We start from the raw sequence: 20,764 nt of genomic DNA on the forward strand, positions 1-20,764 counted from the left end.
GAGTATAGTATGATAGGACACATAAGAGTTCTTACACCCGGATTCACTTATCTAAATACAGTAGGTTAAGGGGAATAGGGAGTAGAAGTAGAATAGGGACAAATTTGGAATGTCACAATACTTTTGTTGTTGTTAGAGATTTAACTTTGTTGAACTAAAAATGACTTTTATTTAGTGTTTAAGAATATTAAATAGTCTAATTTAGTCATCAGAGTTTTGTAACTCATTAAATATATTAAAAAATTAATTACCTAAGGTATCTAACAACTAAATAGTACCACCCCTATCGGAAAACTCTATTAATCCCTTAAGCGACCCGATTCACCCAACCCCCGGGTGAATAGGGACCAGCGAGTTTTTGTAACTTTTGGAACGAAGTTCCTTATCGCGCGTTGTGAAAGGGGGCTAGACGGAAAAAATTCTTACGAAAAGTTGTCACGACACTTTTTAGATCCGTCATTCTGACCAATCAACGTGTAGGCGCTTATCGCGTGACATTGCTCGTATCCGATTGGTCCGCGTGATGAGTACAGTTTCTCGAGATAGCGTTTCAACAATAGTAATTTAGTTCATAGTATTGTTTTTTTCTTCTTCATAATGCCGTAATTTATTCGAATTAATTTAATCGAAAGGAACTTCGTTCCATCCGGGTGTCCCTTAACACCTCTGAAGTTTTTTTATGATTATTCTTTAATAAACTATATTTTAATGCATTATAAATGAAAGTTTTAAGCTACCGGAAACATTATGATCTCCGTTTTATTTTTACCGTAATTATAACTACAAAAAAATGATAAAAATCAATGTCGAACTTAAAAAGTGTCCCGATTCTCCCCATTTTACGGTACTTAGATAGATCATTAATCTACTTAAAACAAACTTAAGAGATTTTAAGATTGAGTACCTACTCATTGAACAAATATTTATCACTCTAGATGGGTAGACAAGAGCACTTCCCACCTTGTTATTAAGTGGTAGCTTGAGATACGTACACTTAAAACCGGACCAAGTCAAGCTTGTTCCGATTTCAGAAAAATACGAAAAGCTTAACTTAAAACCAGGCGAGCCGCGTTCCGGTCAGGCGATTTGCGATAAAAGAACATAGATCGTCATGTATCTGAACTTTAGATTTTAACTGAAGGCGGATCCTTTGCTCTTAATGGAGTGTTGATATCGCCCGACAATAAACACGAACTACCCTACAATATGGCCACTTACGATCAAACGCCACGGTCTGCATCAAATCGATTAGGAATATTTTTTTTATTAGATTAAGTGAATTCTGTAACCATCCACATCGGATTTCGAAAGTCGTGCGTGGAACTTTCACATTTGTCCGAGTTGAGGCGAAATGTTGAAAAATTACTTAAGCTATATGTTATGTATATGCATATAAATAATAATCGGAATAAGACGTGTGTTTGTACGTGTGTCTACGATGAACAGAATGCCGTCTCCTGGCTGTTGACACGAGGTCCAAATTTTCGATTAAAGACAGAGCTTACTAACTTGAACTTTTAATTATTCATAATTCACTGTACGTTAATATATTGGCATTGTTAATGGCGCGTAGGAACAGTTAAAACAGTGCGTGACCGGTCATCGTTCTCGTCGAACCCGTCGCTTATGACGAAGAGCTCGGCGAGTAAATTAACCCACAGATACAGATGAGTTTCTCGCCGGATCTTCTCAGTGGGTCGCGTTTCCGATCCGGTGGTAGATTCTGTGAAGCACGGCTCTTGCTAGGGTTCGTGTTAGCAACGTCGTCAGGTTTGAGCACCGTGAGCTCACCTATTAGCCCGGCGACGCTGACAAGGTCTCTCTAGACCATCCGTAAAAAAAAATACAGTGCGTGTGCGCTTATAAAACAATAAATTTAGTAACATTTCAAAATCTTCTTATTCTTTGTCTCCACCTTATCCCACTAGGTGGGTCGGCACAGCGATTTTTTCTATTTCATTCTCCTCTATCTACCGTCATCTCAACACTCACTCCTCTTTATCTCATATCGTAAGTAAGAAAGATTAAGCAACATTTAACAATAACAATTTTATTATAAGTCATAGGCGGAAGGGTTTTTTTTTCCCTACCTATGCTGTAACCTCGTTATACCAGCATAATCTGGCGAGTAAGTGAGCTCACAGGGCTCTAACCTGGTGACGTTGCTAACACTAGCCCTAGCAAGAGCAGTGCTTTACAGAATCTACCACCGAATTGAAGACGCGACTCTCTGAGAAGATCCGGCGAGAAACTCAGTGGGCTGTGTCTGAGGTAGCGAATGGGTATAGATTGCAGCAAGAATCTATCCAGGTGGGAAATGCGTGCTCCCACCTCCCGTTATTATGATACAAATCCTTTTTGTTGTTGTATATTATGCAGATCGATTCTCACATCTAATTGACCTTGGAGGCAGATGAATATACAACTACCTAATAGTAAGTAGTTACAAACTTCCAAGAACCACATCAATACCAAAGGCACCACAAAGCCCCAGCATACTGCCAAAGATGGGCTAGTTTTAAGTTGTTCCCGTAAATTTCAAAGTACCCATAGCGGGGCATCTTTGTGGGTCGGTGATCATTTACCATCGGCTCTCTTCTCTTAGACCAGAGGTCGGCAAAGCGCGGCTCTTTGAACTCTTGAGTGTGGCTCTGGCACAAATATCCTATGGGCTTTCCTGGCCTCTAATATTATCCGGCTGTGGACGAAAAAACCGGTTAATAGTACGTACGGTAATTTAATATCATCACCCCTGACTGATGTCGATAATTATATACTAGCGACCCGCCCTCGCTTCGCTTCGGAAACTGTAATTTATTATTGATTTCTCCACTATTTAATTGATGTTATTATACATATAAACTTTCCTCTTCAATCACTCTATCTATTAAAAAAAACCGCATCAAATCCGTATTTATTTAAATCCGCATTTATTTTATGATTTGCAATAAATAATAAATGCTTACTACATTTACAAACAGATTTGTCTTGCAATTTTTTTAAGTCGTTTTCATTTGCATATTTGGCTCTTTGGCTAATAAGTTTGCCGACCACTGTCTTAGACCATGCTCTAGTGTCTGACCAGAGATGCTTCGTCCATGATTACCTTGAAATATTCTTTTTAAGCTTATCGAGCTAAATAGCTGCCAATGTACTGTAATGATGATGACCCTCGATAAATACCTGGCCATACTTCCGTGCAGGAACTTAGTCAGGCTATTCAAGGATTCTTCCACTTCCTCGCCGATTTGTGAGGGCATCTCCTGTAGAGAGCGGCCCGAACTCCTGACTTCAGCATCAGCTTCCTCTGTGAAAGTAAATACAATATTATTTTATGGGTAGGTAAATGTTTATGCCACAAACCAGTCATGAGAGCCAGTTTCAAAGGCGGACCTATACACAATACGAAGTAGACTTAGATCTCAGGGGTTGGCAGCATTATTGGACGTCTTGTGAGCTCTAGGATAGGTATCACCACCTGCCTATTTCTGCCGTGAAGCAGTAATGCGTTTCGGTTTGAAGGATGGGGTAGCCGTTGTACTGTAAAACTGGGACTTAAAACTCATGTCTCAAGATGGGTGGCGGCATTTACGTGGAAGTCAATCGTGAACATTTGTTAAGTACGTAGGTGTTTCATTGTTATAGTATTTAACGGCCGTCTGGTGTAGTGGTAAGTGACATGGTCACTACACAAGGAGGTCGCGGGTTCAAATCCCCGAAAGGGAAGATATTTGTATGATAAATATAAATGTCTTTTCCAGGGTTATGGATGTATATTAAATATATGTATGTGTATAATAAAAATCTTACATTTATATCCGTTATCTGGTACCTGTAACACAAGTTCTTTACGAACTTAGCACGGGACCAGTTAACGTGGCGTGATTGTTAGTAAATATTTATTTATTTATTTATTTATTAAAAAAACAAAAAACAAAAGAAAAATCATCCAATTTCCCCTATAACCTTTCATCCTCTAACTCACCCTGTTAGGGTGAAATTTTTCTAATGAAATACGTCCTTAGCAATTGTTCACAATTGACTTCCGCGGTGAAGGAATAACATCGTGTAATAGGAATCAAACCCGCAAAATTATGATTTGCGTAATTACTGGTGGTAAGGACATCCTGAGTCCGCACGGGTAAGTACCACCGCCCTGCCTGTTTCTGCCGTGAAGCAGTGATGCGTTTCGGTTTGAAGGGCGGGGCAGCCGTTGTAACTATACTGAGACCTTAGAACTCATGTCTTAATGTGGGTGGCGGCAATTATCTTCTGGATGTCTATGGGCTCTGGTCACCACTAAGACGTGATTTAGTTTACTCACTAAGAACCAGAACAAACAACTGTGTTATCACACAATTTAGTTTCACACGATCGCAACATAATGTATTGTGAAAGTGATAAAACCGTGAAACTATGGAGAAAATTGTTTGTGTACGTCATTAACACTGTCATTAGCTTTCGTTCGTTTGTTTTATTGTCATCGAGTATTTAAACTGTCGCTAGGGATCTAGCTTCGTTAAAATTTTACTGGTGGTAGGACCTCTTGTGATTCCGCACGGGTAGGTACCACCGCCCCGCCTATTTCTGCCGTGAAGCAGTAATGCGTTTCGGTTTGAAGCCGGTGGGGCAGCCGTTGTAACTATACTGAGACCTTAGAACTTATATGTCAAGGTGTGTGGCGCATTTACATTGTAGATGTCTATGGGTTCCAGATAACACCAGGTGGGCTGTGAGCTCGTCCACACACCTAGGCAATAAAAAAAAATAAAAAAGTGCTCCATTTGAACTATAGGCGTTGATGTTTAACTCAGACGTAGTTTTATGAGTCCTTAGCGGTAGTCGCTCACTGAGTTTCTCGCCGGATCTTCTCAGTGGGTCGCGTTTCCGATCCGATAGTAGATTCTGCGAAGCACTGCTCTTGCTAGGGTCAGTGTTAGCATCACTCCCGGTTTGAGCCCCGTGAGCTCACCTACTAGTTAAGGTTACGCTGAAATAGCCTAGCTAGAATAGAAAATCGGTAGTCAGTTGCTTGGCTGTGCCCCTGACTTTTGCTTCTGTGACCAACAGTGATCAATCACCATTATTACTACTCTTTAGAGGTTTTTTTTTATTTATTGCTTAGATGGCTGGACGAGCTCACAGCCCACTTGGTGTTAAGGGGTTACTGGAGTCCATAGACATCTACAACGTAAATGCCGCCACCCACCTTGAGTTATAAGTTCTAAGGTCTCAGTACAGTACAACGGCTGCCCCGCCCTTCAAACCGAAACGCATTACTGCTTCGCGGCAGAAACAGGCAGGGTGGTGGTACCTACCCGTGGGGACTCAAGATGTCCTACCACCAGTAATTACGCAAATTATAATGTTGCGGGTTTGATTTTTATTACACGATGATATTATTCCTTCACCGTGGAAGTCAATCGTGAACAATTGCTAAGGACGTATTTCATTAGAAAAATTGCACCTTCACAGGGTGAGTTAGGGGATGAAAGGCTATAGGGGAAGTTGGATGAATACTATAACAATGAAATACCTACGTACTTAAGAAATGTTCACGATTGACTTCCACGGTGAAGAAATAACATCGTGTAATAAAAATGAAACCCGCAAAATTATAATTTTCGTAATTATTGGCGGTAGGACGTCTTGTGAGTCCGCACGGGTAGGTACCACCGCTCCGCCTATTTCTGCCGTGAAGCAGTAATGCGTTTCGGTTTGAAGGGTGGGGCAGCCGTTGTGACTATACTGAGACCTTAGAACTATATCTCAAGGTGTGTGGCGCATTTACGTTGTAGATGTCTATGGGCTCCAGTAACCATTTAACATCAGGTGGGCTGTGAGCTCGTACACACAGCTAAGCAATAAAAAAAAAAAAATTGTGAGTCCACACGGGTAGGTATCACCACCCCGCCTATTTCTGCCGTGAAGCAGTAATGCGTTTCGGTTTGAAGGGTGGTACAGCCGTTGTAGCTATACTGAGACCTTACAGCTTATATCTCAAGGTGGGTGGCGCATTTACGTCGTAGATGTCTATGGGCTCCAGTAACCACTTAACACCAGGTGGACTTTGAGCTCGTCCATCGATCTAAGCCCTAAACTATAAAAAAATTAAAAAAAAAAACGTGGTAATGTATCGGCTATTACAAGGTTGACTTTTGAGCTCATGATATAGGAATAGGCACACGTTGAATGAGATAATTGAAGTGGTTCACGAGGGAAAAGCAATGCCGCCGTCGCCCGAAAAATTCCTCGTTGGATACTCCGGATCCACTCTTAGAGCTTTTAGGACCCTCAAGCACCGGTCACGGCCCATTGAGTTTCTCGCCGGACCTTTATTTTTATTGCCCTTGTAGGCAGACGAGCATACGGCCCACCTGACGGTGAGTGGTTACCGTCGCCCATGGACTTCAGCAATGCCAGGGGCAGAGCCAAGCCGCTGCCTACCGCTTAATAAATTTTGAAGTTGTCGTGGCCTAAAGGATAAGACGCCCGGTGCATTCGTATCGAGCGATGCACTGGTGTTCGAATCTCGCTGGCGGGTACCAATTTTTCTTATGAAATACGTACTCAACAAATGTTCACGATTGACTTCCACGGTGAAGGAATAACATCGTGCAATAAAAATCAAACCCGCAAAATTATAATTTGCGTAATTACTGGTGGTAGGACCTCTTGTGAGTCCGCACGGGTAGGTACCACCGCCCCGCCTATTTCTGCCGTGAAGCAGTAATGCGTTTCGGTTTGAAGGGTGGGGCAGCCGTTGTGACTATACTGAGACCTTAGAACTATATCTCAAGGTGTGTGGCGCATTTACGTTGTAGATGTCTGTGGGCTCCAGTAACCACTTAACACCAGGTGGGCTGTGAGCTCGTCCACACATCTAAGCAATAAAAAATAAAAAAAATAATACTCTCCACAAGCCTCGTTTGAAGAAGGACATGTCATAGCGCTCGGGAAACACCGTGGAGGGGAGCTCATTCCAAAGCCGGATGGTACGTGGCAGAAAGGATCTTTGGAAACGCACTGTCGATGAACGCAGCGGTTTCGGATAATATCGATATATAACTAGTCAGGTCATAAGTATTGTCACACAGTAAAAACTTTTCTTTTAGAATGCTGGCCACAAAAAAAATTATTGAATTCGAATTTCGAATTGTTCATGAAAATAAAAATGTATACTTTTAGAATTTTATACTTTTTTTAAATATGGAGTGGACGCTTAAAGAAAATCGTGTTGCAGTTATTGCGTTGCATCGTTGCGGTTACGCGCCAATTCAAATTTTGAACATACTGAAAAATTTGAATATAACCAAAAGATTCGTTTATCGTACCATCAAACGATACAATGAAGACTCTAGTGTAGATGACAGGTCAAGAAGTGGTTGCCCTCGGTCTGTTAGGACTCCAGCAGTGATAAAAGCTGTGAAGGCGCGAATTCAAAGAAATCCCAAACGTAAGCAGAAACTGTTGGCCCTTCAGATGGGGTTAAGCAGAACCACGGTGAAAAGGGTGTTAAATGAAAACTTAGGGCTTCGGGCATATCGAAGAAAAACAGGACATCGTTTGAATGCTCGTCTAATGGACCTGAGACTGAAGAGATGCCGCGCTTTTTTGAAGCGGTACGCGGGAAAAAAATATCGGGAAATTCTTTTTTCGGATGAAAAAAATTTTACCGTTGAAGAGAGCTACAACAAACAAAATGATATGGTGTACGCACACAATAGTGAAGAAGCGAGCAACCGTATTCCGCGTGTCCAACGAGGTCATTTTCCATCATCGCTCATGGTATGGTTGGGAGTTTCTTATTGGGGCTTAACAGAGGTACATTTTTGTGAGAAAGGTGTAAAAACGAATGCAGTTGTGTATCAAAATACAGTCCTGACGAACCTTGTGGAACCTGTTTCTCATACCATGTTCAATAACAGGCACTGGGTATTCCAACAAGATTCGGCGCCAGCTCATAGAGCGAAGAGCACACAAGACTGGCTGGCGGCGCGTGAAATCGACTTCATCCGGCACGAAGACTGTCCCTCCTCCAGTCCAGATTTGAATCCGTTAGATTACAAGATATGGCAACACTTGGAGGAAAAGGCGTGCTCAAAGCCTCATCCCAATTTGGAGTCACTCAAGACATCCTTGATTAAGGCAGCCGCCGATATTGACATGGACCTCGTTCGTGCTGCGATAGACGATTGGCCGCACAGATTGAAGGCCTGTATTCAAAATCACGGAGGTCATTTTGAATAAACTTTAGTGTCATAAGAATCCATGTTTTGTTAAGTTCATTTTTTCATTCGTATATGAATGGTTACATAATGAATAAACTTGTTTCAATTATTTTACATTAAACATGTGACAGAATTTATGACCTGACTAGGTATATATTTTATGTTTATGGGAACTTCGGTGGACATTTTTGAAGAGCCACGCCCAGCCATTTTCTATCGTTACCTCCAGATACTAAGCGATAAATAAGCCACCATTATTACACGTTAGAGTGTCTAGAAACTCTTCTGTGTTTTCCCGCCAAAAAGTTCAGGGTTCATTATTACAATGACATAACCACAGATAATATACAGGTACTCATTTACATAAATGTAGATTTAGATGCGACAAGAAAAAGTAATTTCTGTTGGAAGTTTTCGATTTCTTTGACTGTATTTTGTAGTTTTAAAAAGAAAATTGTTTCACAGAAAAATTTGGTCAAAGTACCTACATCTATATATTAATACGTGAAGCAAAAACTTTGTATCCCTTTTTACGAAAATTGCGCGGACGGAGGAGTATGAAATTTTCAACACTTATAGAGAATATAGAAAAGAAGTGCACAATGCTAATATTTTTTAAAAAGAATGCATAAAAGATACATTATATCAATAAAGAAAACATTACACACACTACCATGTATTTGACACACACACGCATGCATACTATTTATTCTCAAACTTTTGTTCTTGACGTCTGTTGTCAAATTGAGAATAGATTAAATATTGTTTGTCTTTATTAATATTTTTCTATAGTGTAGTCTTGGCGTTGAAAATAAAATCATAATAGTGTACAAACTTACAATTCCAATTAATTATAGTTGAAATTTGACTACTGCGGGACCTCTAGTTTTAATTTAATTATAATCTCTTAGAGCATTGTAACTTTTTTTATTCGTAAATGGCATCGCGGTGTAGGTACTGCTGCCTTGACGTATGTCAGCTGTGACCGGAATTCGGACATATGTGATCTTCAGTAGTACAAAAGAAGTAAAAACCGACTTTTTTAGCGGAAACGCGAGGAGTGAAGTTGTGTGATTTGTTTTATTTTGTCTATTTAGTGTTTCTTCAGGTTTAAATGTGTATTAACGATGGTTTATTAACTGTTTAATATCCGTGAAAGTGCACAAATGTGGGAAAATGAAACAAAGCCGCTGGACGTAACTCCTCGGGATCCTCCAAAAAGTCCACTGAAAAAATCTCAGTAAATGACCACCATTTAACTGAGATTATATTTCATCCCATAGCATCTCATCTCATTTCATTTCATTTCATCCCAGTTGATTAATGTCTCAAATTAATCATCATCATTTCATTTCATTTCACTCCATATTATCATTTTTCATAAAATTAAGTATATAAATTAAAATAAGACATGACTTAAAGGTCTTAGTTACCAGGTTATAAAATCCCTTAAACATAAGAAAAGAAGTAAAAATCTGACCAGCAGACCACTACGCGACTCGAACCCATCAGAGGTTTCCCTTCAGGGCACAGCTTTCAATACACTCACCTGGTCCTCCTTGCTTCTACCCTCCACTAGTAAAAGAGAGTTAAAAAAAATCCATTCTAAGTCAACATATTGTCTTCTCGCATTAAAACTGTATAATCTCAAAACTTACTAATTTTACAGGAGAGTGTTTTAAAGGTTTGACATGTGATATTTTTAATATGAATCATCTTGGCAACATTTATTTTTTATTTTTTACCATATATGTTATCTGTTTTTTTAAAGTAAGATAAAATTATGTATTAATTTTGTTAATAGTAGTCAAAAAATAGGTAGATTAAAAAAATAAAATAAAACTTTTTTTACGCTCTTTTGACAGTATTTATGAGAAAAATACTGGTGATACCAAATGATTCCGCATATTAACTCAATTTCGAATTTTTTTGGAAAAAGTACACTTTTAATGCGAAAAAGCGATATTATACGGCCGAAAAGCCTAGTTATGTGAGCGAACAAAAAAGTATTACCAGACAGCGCGGTTAGAGTCTGCATTCGTGAACTTTTATCGTTGTTAATGGCGTGTCCATAAGTTAAAACAAAAGTAGGAAGGCTACGTGGAACTTTCACTGCGTTATGCTGTGCCTTTAGAAGTTCCCGGACTTAAATGACCGACTTTTAATGTACGGAGAAATTTTTGAATTGAAATTTACAAAAAAAAAATATGGCCGCCAGTAGATTTTGAGCCTCTGATTTGAATAATATTTATTTTCGTGTTTAATAAAACTTTCATATGATTAATTCATTATTTTTTTTACATAGCTGTAACAAGTACTTTCGTTTTTAAATATAAAATAAAATATTTAGAAACATTTTAATTAAAATTAATTATATTAACTTGCATTTACATATTTACTTTTTCAATTCATTTTATCCGACATTTTTAAGCTAACTACCATTACATTTTATAGAAGATATATATTGAAAATTACGTTTCTTTCTACACAGAAAGAACTAACAGTGTCTTTAGGGCTGGCGGTTCGTTAGGATTGCGGTTTCGTCTTCAGGATTACATTTTAATTCGTCGAAATGGCTCTTGGAGACTAAGATTGAAAATGAACGCAATTTATCCGTTTCTATTCGTTTTTATTCTGATCACATCGGATGAATCGAAGGCGCTTACTTCTCATTGTTAATAGCTTTATATCAGTATGTCAGTTATTAGATGTTAAGGACTAATCACAGCGTGAAGTGGAGATACCGGTGTGTTTAATGCGAGTTTTTTAACTTTCTCGATAGCGTAAAAGTTAACTCAAATTTGTATGGAGTTGGAACAGCGCCCCTGGCAGCAAACGTAGGTAAAGTTCCAACTCTTTACAAATTTGAGTTAACTTTTACGTTAAAAAACTCGCACTAAGCACGCAGGGCCCTATATTTTATAACACCAGCGAGGTACCCTAAGACCACAACTGCACAACATGGTACTAATTAAGTTTTTTTAGTGTCATCTTCTTCCGAGTCGGTATCTTCATTCCTGAAGGTCGTGCCTAGCTTAAAGACCGTTTTCTGACTATTATTATACTTTGAGATATAAGTTTTAATGTCTCAGTATATTTACAACGGCTGCCCCGCCCTTCAAACCGAAATCCATTACTGCTTCACGGCAGAAATAGGCAGGGCGGTGGTACCTACCCGCGCGGACTCACAAGAGGTTCTACCACTAGTAATTACGCAAATTATAATTTTGCGGGTTATTATATTACTACTAGTATGTTCATTTCATTATATTTCTTATTACGCGACATTTATTTTTGTAATTAAATGTCCGTTTTATTTGGTACTAGCGACCCGCCCTCGCTTCGCTTCGGAAACATTAAAACACACATGAAACCAAAAAAAAAAATAAAAAAAAATAAAAAAAGTAGCCTATGTTCATCAGGGACAATGTCGGCTTCTAATGGAAAAAGAATTTTTCAAATCGGTCCAGTAGTTTCGGAGCCTATTCGAAACAAACAAACAAACAAATCTTTCCTCTTTATAATATTAGTATAGATGAGCATCAACAATCCGATGTTTTTAATTGAACCTCAACTATGTTTACTCCATTCAAATTGCTGAAGAAGTTGTTTTTGTCGTGTTATTTTGTTCAAATTTTAAACTTTGAATGGCTCTCCTGTGAAGTTGCAAAAGCTTCGCTATATATAATAGCCTTTGGCATGTCGATATTGTTCTTCCAATATGCGGAGTCCGGATTTGAACGTGAAATGTGCGTGCGCGTCGACTGTATTTTTTTTTTAATAAACAAATTTTAGAAATTATGTTCCAAACCGGAACTCGTGTTGTATTAGTGGTATAAATAACCAGGACGACGGTACGAATCCGGGGTAAGCTTGTAAGTGCTTAGTGCAACTGTGCGAGCAAAAACAACTTAGTTGTATGTTAAGGATTAGTGCTTGTACCGACATCGCGCGACTGCGATTGTCGTGCGGTTCTGTATAGCATAGTGGTTTTTTTTTAATATTTTTTTTCCCCCTTGTAGGCAGACGAGCATACGGCCCACCTGATGGTGAGTGGATATCGTCGCCCATGGACCTCAGCAATGCCAGGGGCAGAGCCAAGCCGCTGCCTACCGCCGCTGTTACGCGCTGGGGATCGGTATAAATAAATAAAACTTCCACCTAAGTACAAACTAAAACTCTATACAATTCACAGAACACTTTACAATTCGTAATTCACTTCGCTTCGCTTCGCTTCAAGTGATCCGTTCACTGTTTCGCTTTTTTTATTGCTTAGTTTGTTAGACGAGCTCATAGCCCACCTGGTATTAAGTGGTTACTGAACCCATAGACATCTACAACATAAATGCGCCACCCACCTTGAGATATAAGTTCTAAGGTCTCAGTATAGTTACAACGGCTGCCCTACCCTTCAAGTCGAAACGCATTACTGCTTCACGGCAGAAATAGGCTAGGTAACTACCCGCGCGTACTCACAAGGGGTCCTACCCCTAGTAATAACGCAAATTATAATTTTGCAGGTTTGATTTTTATTACATGATGTTATTCCATTACCGTGGAAGTCAATCGTGAACATTTGTTGAGTGCGTATGTCATTGGAAAAATTGGTACCCGCCTGAGATTCGAACACCGGTGAATCGCTCAACACAAATGCGCCGGACGTCTTATCCTTTAGGCCACGATTGTATTTTAGTACTAAAAATTGTCTGCTCTTTAGTATAATGGCATTAATAGCACGAGGAATGATTATAAACAAATTTCGTGAACATTTATCAGTACTTATTGCATTATGAGTCGTAATGTAATTTGCGAAGTCTTTGTGGCCTAAAGGATAAGACGTCCGGTGCATTCGTATGTAGCAAATCAAACCCACAAAATTATAATTTGCGTAATCACTGGTGGTAGGACCTCTTGTGAGTCCGCACGGGTAGGTACCACCACCCCGCCTATTTCCGCCGTGAAGCAGTAATGCGTTTCGGTTCGAAAGGAGGGGTAGCCGTTATAACTATACTGAGACCTTAGAACTTATATCTCGAGGTGGATGGCGCATTTACGTTGTAGATGTCTATGGGCTCCAGTAACCACTTAAACACCAGGTGGGCTGTGAGCTCGTCCATCCATCTAAGCAATAAAAAAAAGGCACAAAGCCGTCGGATTTCGTCTTCTCAGTTTGTTACTGGCCGTGTTTAGTATCATTTTGCTGCATTACTAAGCGTAGGCCAGTATATTACTATGCCATCATGGTCAGAATTACCATTGTGGGTATACGACAAAGGAAAGATCTTCCTCCGAGCGCGTAATATTGCTCGGTAGAGCGACGGTCCGAATTTTGTTGTTCGGAACTTGTATATATGCAAGCTTATCTTGAAAATGTCGTAAGCGAGATTCAGGCATCTGTCAAATATCTTGTGTTCTGTGATGACTACCGCCGCATCATCATTTCGGACGGAGGCATTCAAGGGCTCCGGAGTTGCATAATCAGTTGTCACCGCTAACTTTTTTCTCTACCTATGCTGATAGCCTTGAGATGCTATTTCAGCCTCACCCTAGCGCGTAGGTGAGCTTTCGGGGCTCAAACCGGGAGTGTTGCTAACACTGGCCCTAGCAAGAGCAGTGCTTTGCAGAATTCACCATCGGATCGTAAACGCGACTCACTGAGAAGATCCGGCGAGAAACTCAGTGGGCTGTGTCTATGGGTTGATTTACCCGTTGAGCCCTTCGTCGCAAGCAACGGGTTCGGCGAGGACGGTGATCGGTCACGCACTGTTTTAACTGTTCCCACGTGCCATTAAGAATGCCAATATATTAACGGACAGTAAATTTTGAATAATTAAAAGTTCAAGTTAGTAAGCTCTGTCTTTAATCGAAAGATTGACCTCGTGTCACAAGCCAGGAGACGCTATTCTATGCTTGAGGTACCTAAAACACCACTATCAATAGGGAAGGGTCATCAAATACCTCATCGACTGAGAAGTAGCGTAAAATTTAATCGCGATCTGTCTGTAGATGCCTTTATATCTTATAGTAATAGTTGCGGCGTGAGCTGGCGGTAAATTGGCACTTAGAATGGATGACACCTGCATTTCTAGCCTCGTTACGGCACACACAGGTACAGTGTTTTATCTCAACTCAAAATGATCTCGTAAAACGAAAGATTGACTAGGTTTTATTTATTTATTGCCCTTGTAGGCAGACGAGCATACGGCCCACCTGATGGTGAGTGGTTACCGTCTGAAAGACCGTGGTGAAAAACTATTTGGTTTAAGCATCATTTCGCTACGCTATACTAGGGGTTAAAGTATGAAATTGCCGATTTGCACTGAAAATTTGAAATTCGTTTTTTTTTTCATTTAATATATATATTTAATCAAAATATCTACCATTATTATCTATACATTGCTGCCATCTAATGGGAAGGTCATTTATGCCTTTGCGATAGAACTCTGGTGATCTAGATTCTACAAACTGTGTGAAAGCATTTTGTACTGCCTTTTTTATATTTTTATTTTTATTGCTTAGATGGGTGGACTCACAAGAAGTTCTACCACCAGTAATTAGGCAAATTATAATTTTGCGGGTTTCATTTCTAATTTAAGACATACATTTCAAATCGTACATTTTATATGTTTACATTTAATGAATGCCTTTGAATCAAGCGCTTGTGTTAACGAAATCGTGTAGTGCTTGTAAATCTGGACCGTAATTATGCGAGAACGCGGATATGCGGAAGTCAGATAGCTTTCTCTGTGCGAGAGCCTTATCATCAAGCGATTTAGGTCCGATTTAGTCAATTTTCGCGAACTGTTCATGGATCACTCAGCTTTTTATCAGGAGCTTAGGGTGTCTGTAAGCTCTGAGCCTGTTCCAGGAGTGCTCTGATGGACTGCCTCAACAGTCTAGCATCAGCTTAGCCACCACCCTGCCTATTTCTGCCGTGAAGCAGTAATGCGTTTCGGTTTGAAGGGTGGGGCAGCCCTTGTAACTATACTGAGATCTTAGAACTTATATTTCAAGGTGGGTGGCGCATTTACGTTGCAGATGTCTATGGGCTCCAGTAACCACTTAACACCAGATGCGCTGTGAGCTCGTCCACCCATCTAAGCAATAAAAAAAATAGCATCAACAGTTCGATGTTTTTAATTTAACTTCAATTAAGTTTGGCCCATTCAACTAGTTGAAGTTTTTTTTTGTTATGATATTGTTTGCAAATTTTTTTTTCCTGAGAGCCTTGAGAGGCTATTTCAACGTAACCTTAACTAGTAGGTGAACTCACGGGGCTCGAACCTGACGACGTTGCTAACACGAACCCTAGCAAGAGCAGTGCTTCGCAGAATCTACCACCGGATCGGAAACGCGGCCCACTGAGAAGATCCGGCGAGAAACTCAGTGGGCTGTGTCTGAGGGTTCCAAACTATAAATGGTAACCCTCCGTACAGCAATAATGACGCTTTAACCAAATAGTTTTTTTATTATACGTTGAGATGATTTATTGGCAACAGATCGACAGGCAGACGTCATTGTTAGCTGGTTACCGGATCACAGACATCACAGCGATGCGGTCACCTTGGAACGTGAGGTCGAAGTTTGAAGAGATTTTTTACATATTATTTGCATGTGATAATTTTACAAAAACACAGTGCACAAGGATACGACTTGTATTAACTATAGTTACTATAAAATGAACATAAAAAAGCCTGTTTTTCCTTATACTTAATTTCCATTTTAAATGTGGTATTTGTTTGTTAACGTTTAGTTATGCTTTATAATGTTTTACTGGTGGTAGGAGCTCTTGTGAGTCCGCGCGGGTAGGTACCACCGCCCTGCCTATTTCTGCCGTGAAGCAGTAATGCGTTTCGGTTTGCGCATCGTTGTCACAGAATTCGACTGATGCATGACCACGACCACTCTGTCAAGAGTGTACGACTAGGAAGGAAAGAGAAGCAGTAGCTAGAGAAAAGTTTTGGGGTGAAACACGAGATATAGTCGAAATGCGAACCACCTTTTAATTATTGAAGTCGGTTAAAAGTTTACGAAAACGCTCGTAGGAATTATTAGAATTCATCTTAGTCTTACGTTTTTATTTTATTTCTTAGATGGTTGGACGAGCTCACAGCTCACCTGGTGTTAAGTGGTTACTGGAGCCCATAGACATCTACAACGTAAATGCGCCACCCGCCTTGAGATATAAGTTCCAAGGTCTCAAGTATAGTTACAACGGCTTCCCCAATCTTCAAACCGAAACGCATTACTGCTTCACGGCAAAAATAGGCAGGGCGGTGGTACCTATCGGTGCGGACTCACAAGAGGTCCTACCACTAGTTATTACGAAAATTATAATTGTGCGGGTTTGATTTTTATTACACGATGTTATTCCTTCACCGTGGAAGTCAATCGTGAACATTTGTTGAGTACGTATTTCATTAGAAAAATTGGTACCCGCCTGCGGGATTTGAACACGGGTGCATCGCTTCAACACGAATGCACCTGACGTCTTATCTTTTAGGCCACGACGACTTCACCTTTTAATTATTGATCGGTTAAAACGTTATGAACACGCTCGTAGGAATTATTAGGATTCATCTTAAGTCTTTCGTTTGTAGTAACAATCTGTCCAAATACCAAGGGCTACAGGAAGAATTAAAAAAAAATTTGGAAAATTCATACACAAACCTTTCCATTTCCTTCTCTGCTCTTGGACCTGCGCGTTCCACCCGTCAAGGAGTGTGTTGAGTCGCTCCCTAGCGCATCCCCAGAATTCGTCCTCCCCCACGCAATCCATGAAGGTCATCAGACTTGGCGCTATGCTCTTCCCGACGCTCATCATATACTCGTAAGACCTCTCCACGAGACCCGCGCTCGAGACACGTTCGTTCAAACAGAAAATCAAAATGAAAAAAGTTATAAACTTCATGTTTTAAATCGCAAAACTTCAAAATTTCCGAATGTCACGTCACTGACAAGACAAGAGAGTTCACTTTTGAAAATGGCGCGAACGCTTTTAGTGTTCGAAATGTCAGTTCGTTTTTTTTTTTTTGTTTTTTTTTTTTGGAGAAATTCACTGGCCGCGGTTCAAGGTTGCACTGAGCCCGGGTCGCGAGCGTGTTAGCATTTTATAAGATACGTATGGAGCGCCCACTTTCTTTTGTACCGGTTCTCATTCGACGCTCGTAGTGTCTTATGAATGAACTCAATTAGGATTCATCGCGCTTTTCCCTGTTCTGGTGTAGCAGAGACACATCTATCAAAAAATATTTATTGATTTAATAAAAAAAATTAAACGTTCAGGAACAAAATTTTCATATAGATATAACGTAATATAGTGAATATATTAATATATTCCTTTTAATACTGTATAAACTATTATATGTTTGTATTTATGTATGGATGTGTATATGTATATGTGATTGTGTATATGTGTGTATATTTTTTTTTTTTGTGTGTATTGGTAATTTTATATAAATTTCATTGCACCTACCACTATATTTTACTCTGCACTACCTTCGCTTGGCTGGTAGATAATGCTCTAGGCATTAAAGTCCGTCAATGTAAATTTTACATGAAGTGTAATAAATACAATAAATAAATAAACAAATAATACCTGAGCATCGAATGAAAACTAAACTGAACAAATATGTATATTGTAAACTAGCGACCCATTCTCGCTTCGCTTCGGGAACTGTAATTTATTATTCATCTTATTGATTTTTTTATTAAACATATCTGTCTGGTCCTGATAGTAACAAACAAAAAACCTAATCTTTCCTCTTCTTATATGCATTGTTCTCTATTTTGGCGTTAATGGCTTATAAATAAAAGAGATATATTCTGTCGTGGGCCTTTTTGTAGGACTCTTTATGATAAATATTTCCATTTTACCTTATAGGTATACGTGTAACTCCAACGGCTTTTGCGTTTTAGAGATGGCGGACTTTTTCCTTCCTAATTGACACTTATCATTATATATTGGGTAGTTCCCACATATCTTTGTAAATTATAGCCTATAAACATACAAACATATTGAATAACAATTCTGATGTGTAAGCTATATTATTGTAAAGTTTCATCAAAATCTATCCAGCAGTTTTTGCGTGAAAGATTAACAAATATACATCCATACATTCTTACAACTTTCGCGTTTATCCTGTGGTACAGCAGAAAAAAAAAAAAAAAAAAAGGAAATTTAACGTGACTCAAATAAAGACTAAACAATGTTTGTGCATTTTTATTTTTAGTCTACATGATATTTCCCGCTTGAATTGCAAAATAATTCTAATGAGGTAAATCGCGTTAATGGTAACCCTGAGGTTCGGGTTTTTGAATTGAAATAAATTCGAAATAAATGTTTTTTTTTTTTTATAATGGAGTTTTGAAAATAATGAGAGAAAATTCTTTGTTTGTCATACGAGATAAGATCATTATTAATTCACAAATTTCATGTCATGACGACAGATTGCATTGTACCTACTCAGCGTACTTTGCTCTAAAACACGTGGCGTGTACCTGCCCACAGTTTTACAATAAAACCTCTAAAATAAAAACCTCTTTTTTCTTTTTTTTTTGGCGCGAATTTTTTACTTGTCAGCTAAGAGTATAGTAAAATCTTTTTCTTAAAAAATAATACTTTTTGGTGCAAATTTTTACTTGCCAGTTCTACCTACTTCTCTTCGGAGAAACAAGTTGCGAAATATTTTTTTTTTTTTTTTTTTTTTTTTATGATTGAAAGTTTACTGGTGGCCCGAAGGCCTTTCCAGTTTCACCAGGACAGGTGGGCGAGCAAAGGCTCAGCCAAGAGAGGTGGGATTTGCTAACAACTGCCCGAGCGCCTCCGAAGGAGACCTAACAACTCAAGAGCAATTGTTTCGCGAATGAATCTACTACCGGATCGGAATCGCGACCCGCTGAGAAGATCCGGCGAGAAACTCAGCGGGCTGATGCATGGGTTAGGTTGCACGTCGACCTCTTTGTCGAGTTCGACGAGTACGGTTACCGGGGTCCCTAAGCCTGCCCCTAGTATTAGAGCTGAAGGCATCTAATGCAAAGGTTATTGGATCTGATGGATCCGTAAGGACGTGTCTAGGGCGTCGACGGTGACTGGCTCCTGCATGATCAGGATTCGGGGAGTAGTCAGCGGCGGCAACGATAAGGCGATTATCATGACGCATAGCCTTATCGAAGTATCGTTCCGACGCTGACTTCATGTATTTCCGAATTGATTCGAGGCCCAGGTCGTCGTGTAGGTCAACGTTCCTCACGAACCACGGAGCCCCGACAGCTAACCTGCAAAAGCGGGATTGTAGGGATTGGAGGGTGTCTATGTGTGTGCGGGCCGCGTGAGCGAACACCACACTCGCGTAAGTCATGACGGGCCTTATGCAAGTTTTGTAAAGTGTCACCTTGTTCCGAAGGGACATTTTACTCCGCTTACAGATCATGGGGTAGAGTCTACCGAGAATAAACGCGGCACGGTCACGGACTGATTTTATATGCGGGCGGAATGTCATCGACGCATCCAGGGTAACGCCCAGGTACTTGACCTTCCTGGCCCAGGGTATGGGTTGTCTAAAGAGAGTAATCGGGGGTGTGAGATTCCTCCTCCTAATCCGGGAGGAAATCCGTGTGGAGCTTCCCCTCTGAAATAGCACCGCAGTACTTTTCGCTGGGTTGATGTCTATGCGCCATTTTCGGAACCACTGTCCTAGGGCTAGGGCTGCGCTCTGAAGCTTCTTCGCGATTAGGGACTTATTTCTACTAGAATAGTAAACAGTCGTGTCGTCGGCGAATAAAGCTAAATGGGTCGGCGGCGACCGGGGAATATCGTTGACGAATAAGCTAAATAGGAGGGGTGAGAGGACAGAGCCTTGCGGGACTCCAGCTGTGAGAGGTCGTGGGGAGGAGCGGGTTCCCTCGACTCGATATCGAAAAGAGCGGTTCGACAAGAAGTCCCGTATGATGAGCACGAGACTATCCGGCACGCCCATGTTGAATAGTTTGAAAATCAAACCATTGTGCCAGACTTTGTCGAACGCTTTTGCGACGTCGAAGAAGAGAGCTCCCGTGTATAACGGTTTTGGTCGATTAAGCCCCACAAGAATGTGCTCCGTGAGGCGGTGCACCTGTTGAACGCATGAGTGATTTGTACGGAATCCGAATTGTTCATCGATAAGAATGCCCTTGGATGAGACGAAGTCTCTGAGGCGTTTGTAGAGCAGACGCTCATACAGTTTGCCTAGAGACATGAGGAGGCTAATCGGGCGGTAGCTCGTCGGATGATTTTTTGGTTTACCGGGTTTATGTATGCCGATAACGTCCGCTTCTTTCCACACCGCGGGAAAGATACAGTTCGCCATAGCGGCATTGAAAATAGATGCCAACATCACGATGAGTTGGACGGGTAGAAGTTTAATAACGCGGTTGGATATACCGTCGGAACCGGGAGCCTTGCGAGGACGTAGGTCTTTGATCAAGTCTTTAACTTCCATCGGGGTGACGGGTGGTAACGCATCAGAGGGTGGCAAGGAGGCTCTGCGTTCTAC

The 20,764-nt window shown here is 40.3% G+C and overlaps 1 protein-coding gene across 1 annotated transcript in view; it reads right to left on the bottom strand.

The window, feature by feature from the left end:
- LOC101741103 (uncharacterized) overlaps window positions 1-17,317 on the bottom strand; it is a 32,128-nt gene extending 14,811 nt beyond the window's left edge. Inside the window, exons 1-2 of the mRNA XM_038017398.2 lie at window positions 16,902-17,317; window positions 3,184-3,307 (exon numbers count right to left, since the gene is read on the bottom strand). Of these exons, the coding sequence (XP_037873326.1) occupies window positions 3,184-3,307; window positions 16,902-17,142 (365 nt within the window). The 5' untranslated portion in view covers window positions 17,143-17,317. The remainder of the gene's footprint in view (window positions 1-3,183; window positions 3,308-16,901) is intronic.
- Window positions 17,318-20,764: the final 3,447 nt, after the last annotated feature.

The sequence above is a fragment of the Bombyx mori genome, chromosome 2 (genome assembly GCF_030269925.1).
Source record: "Bombyx mori chromosome 2, ASM3026992v2".
In the NCBI taxonomy this organism is placed as follows: Eukaryota; Metazoa; Arthropoda; class Insecta; order Lepidoptera; family Bombycidae; genus Bombyx; species Bombyx mori.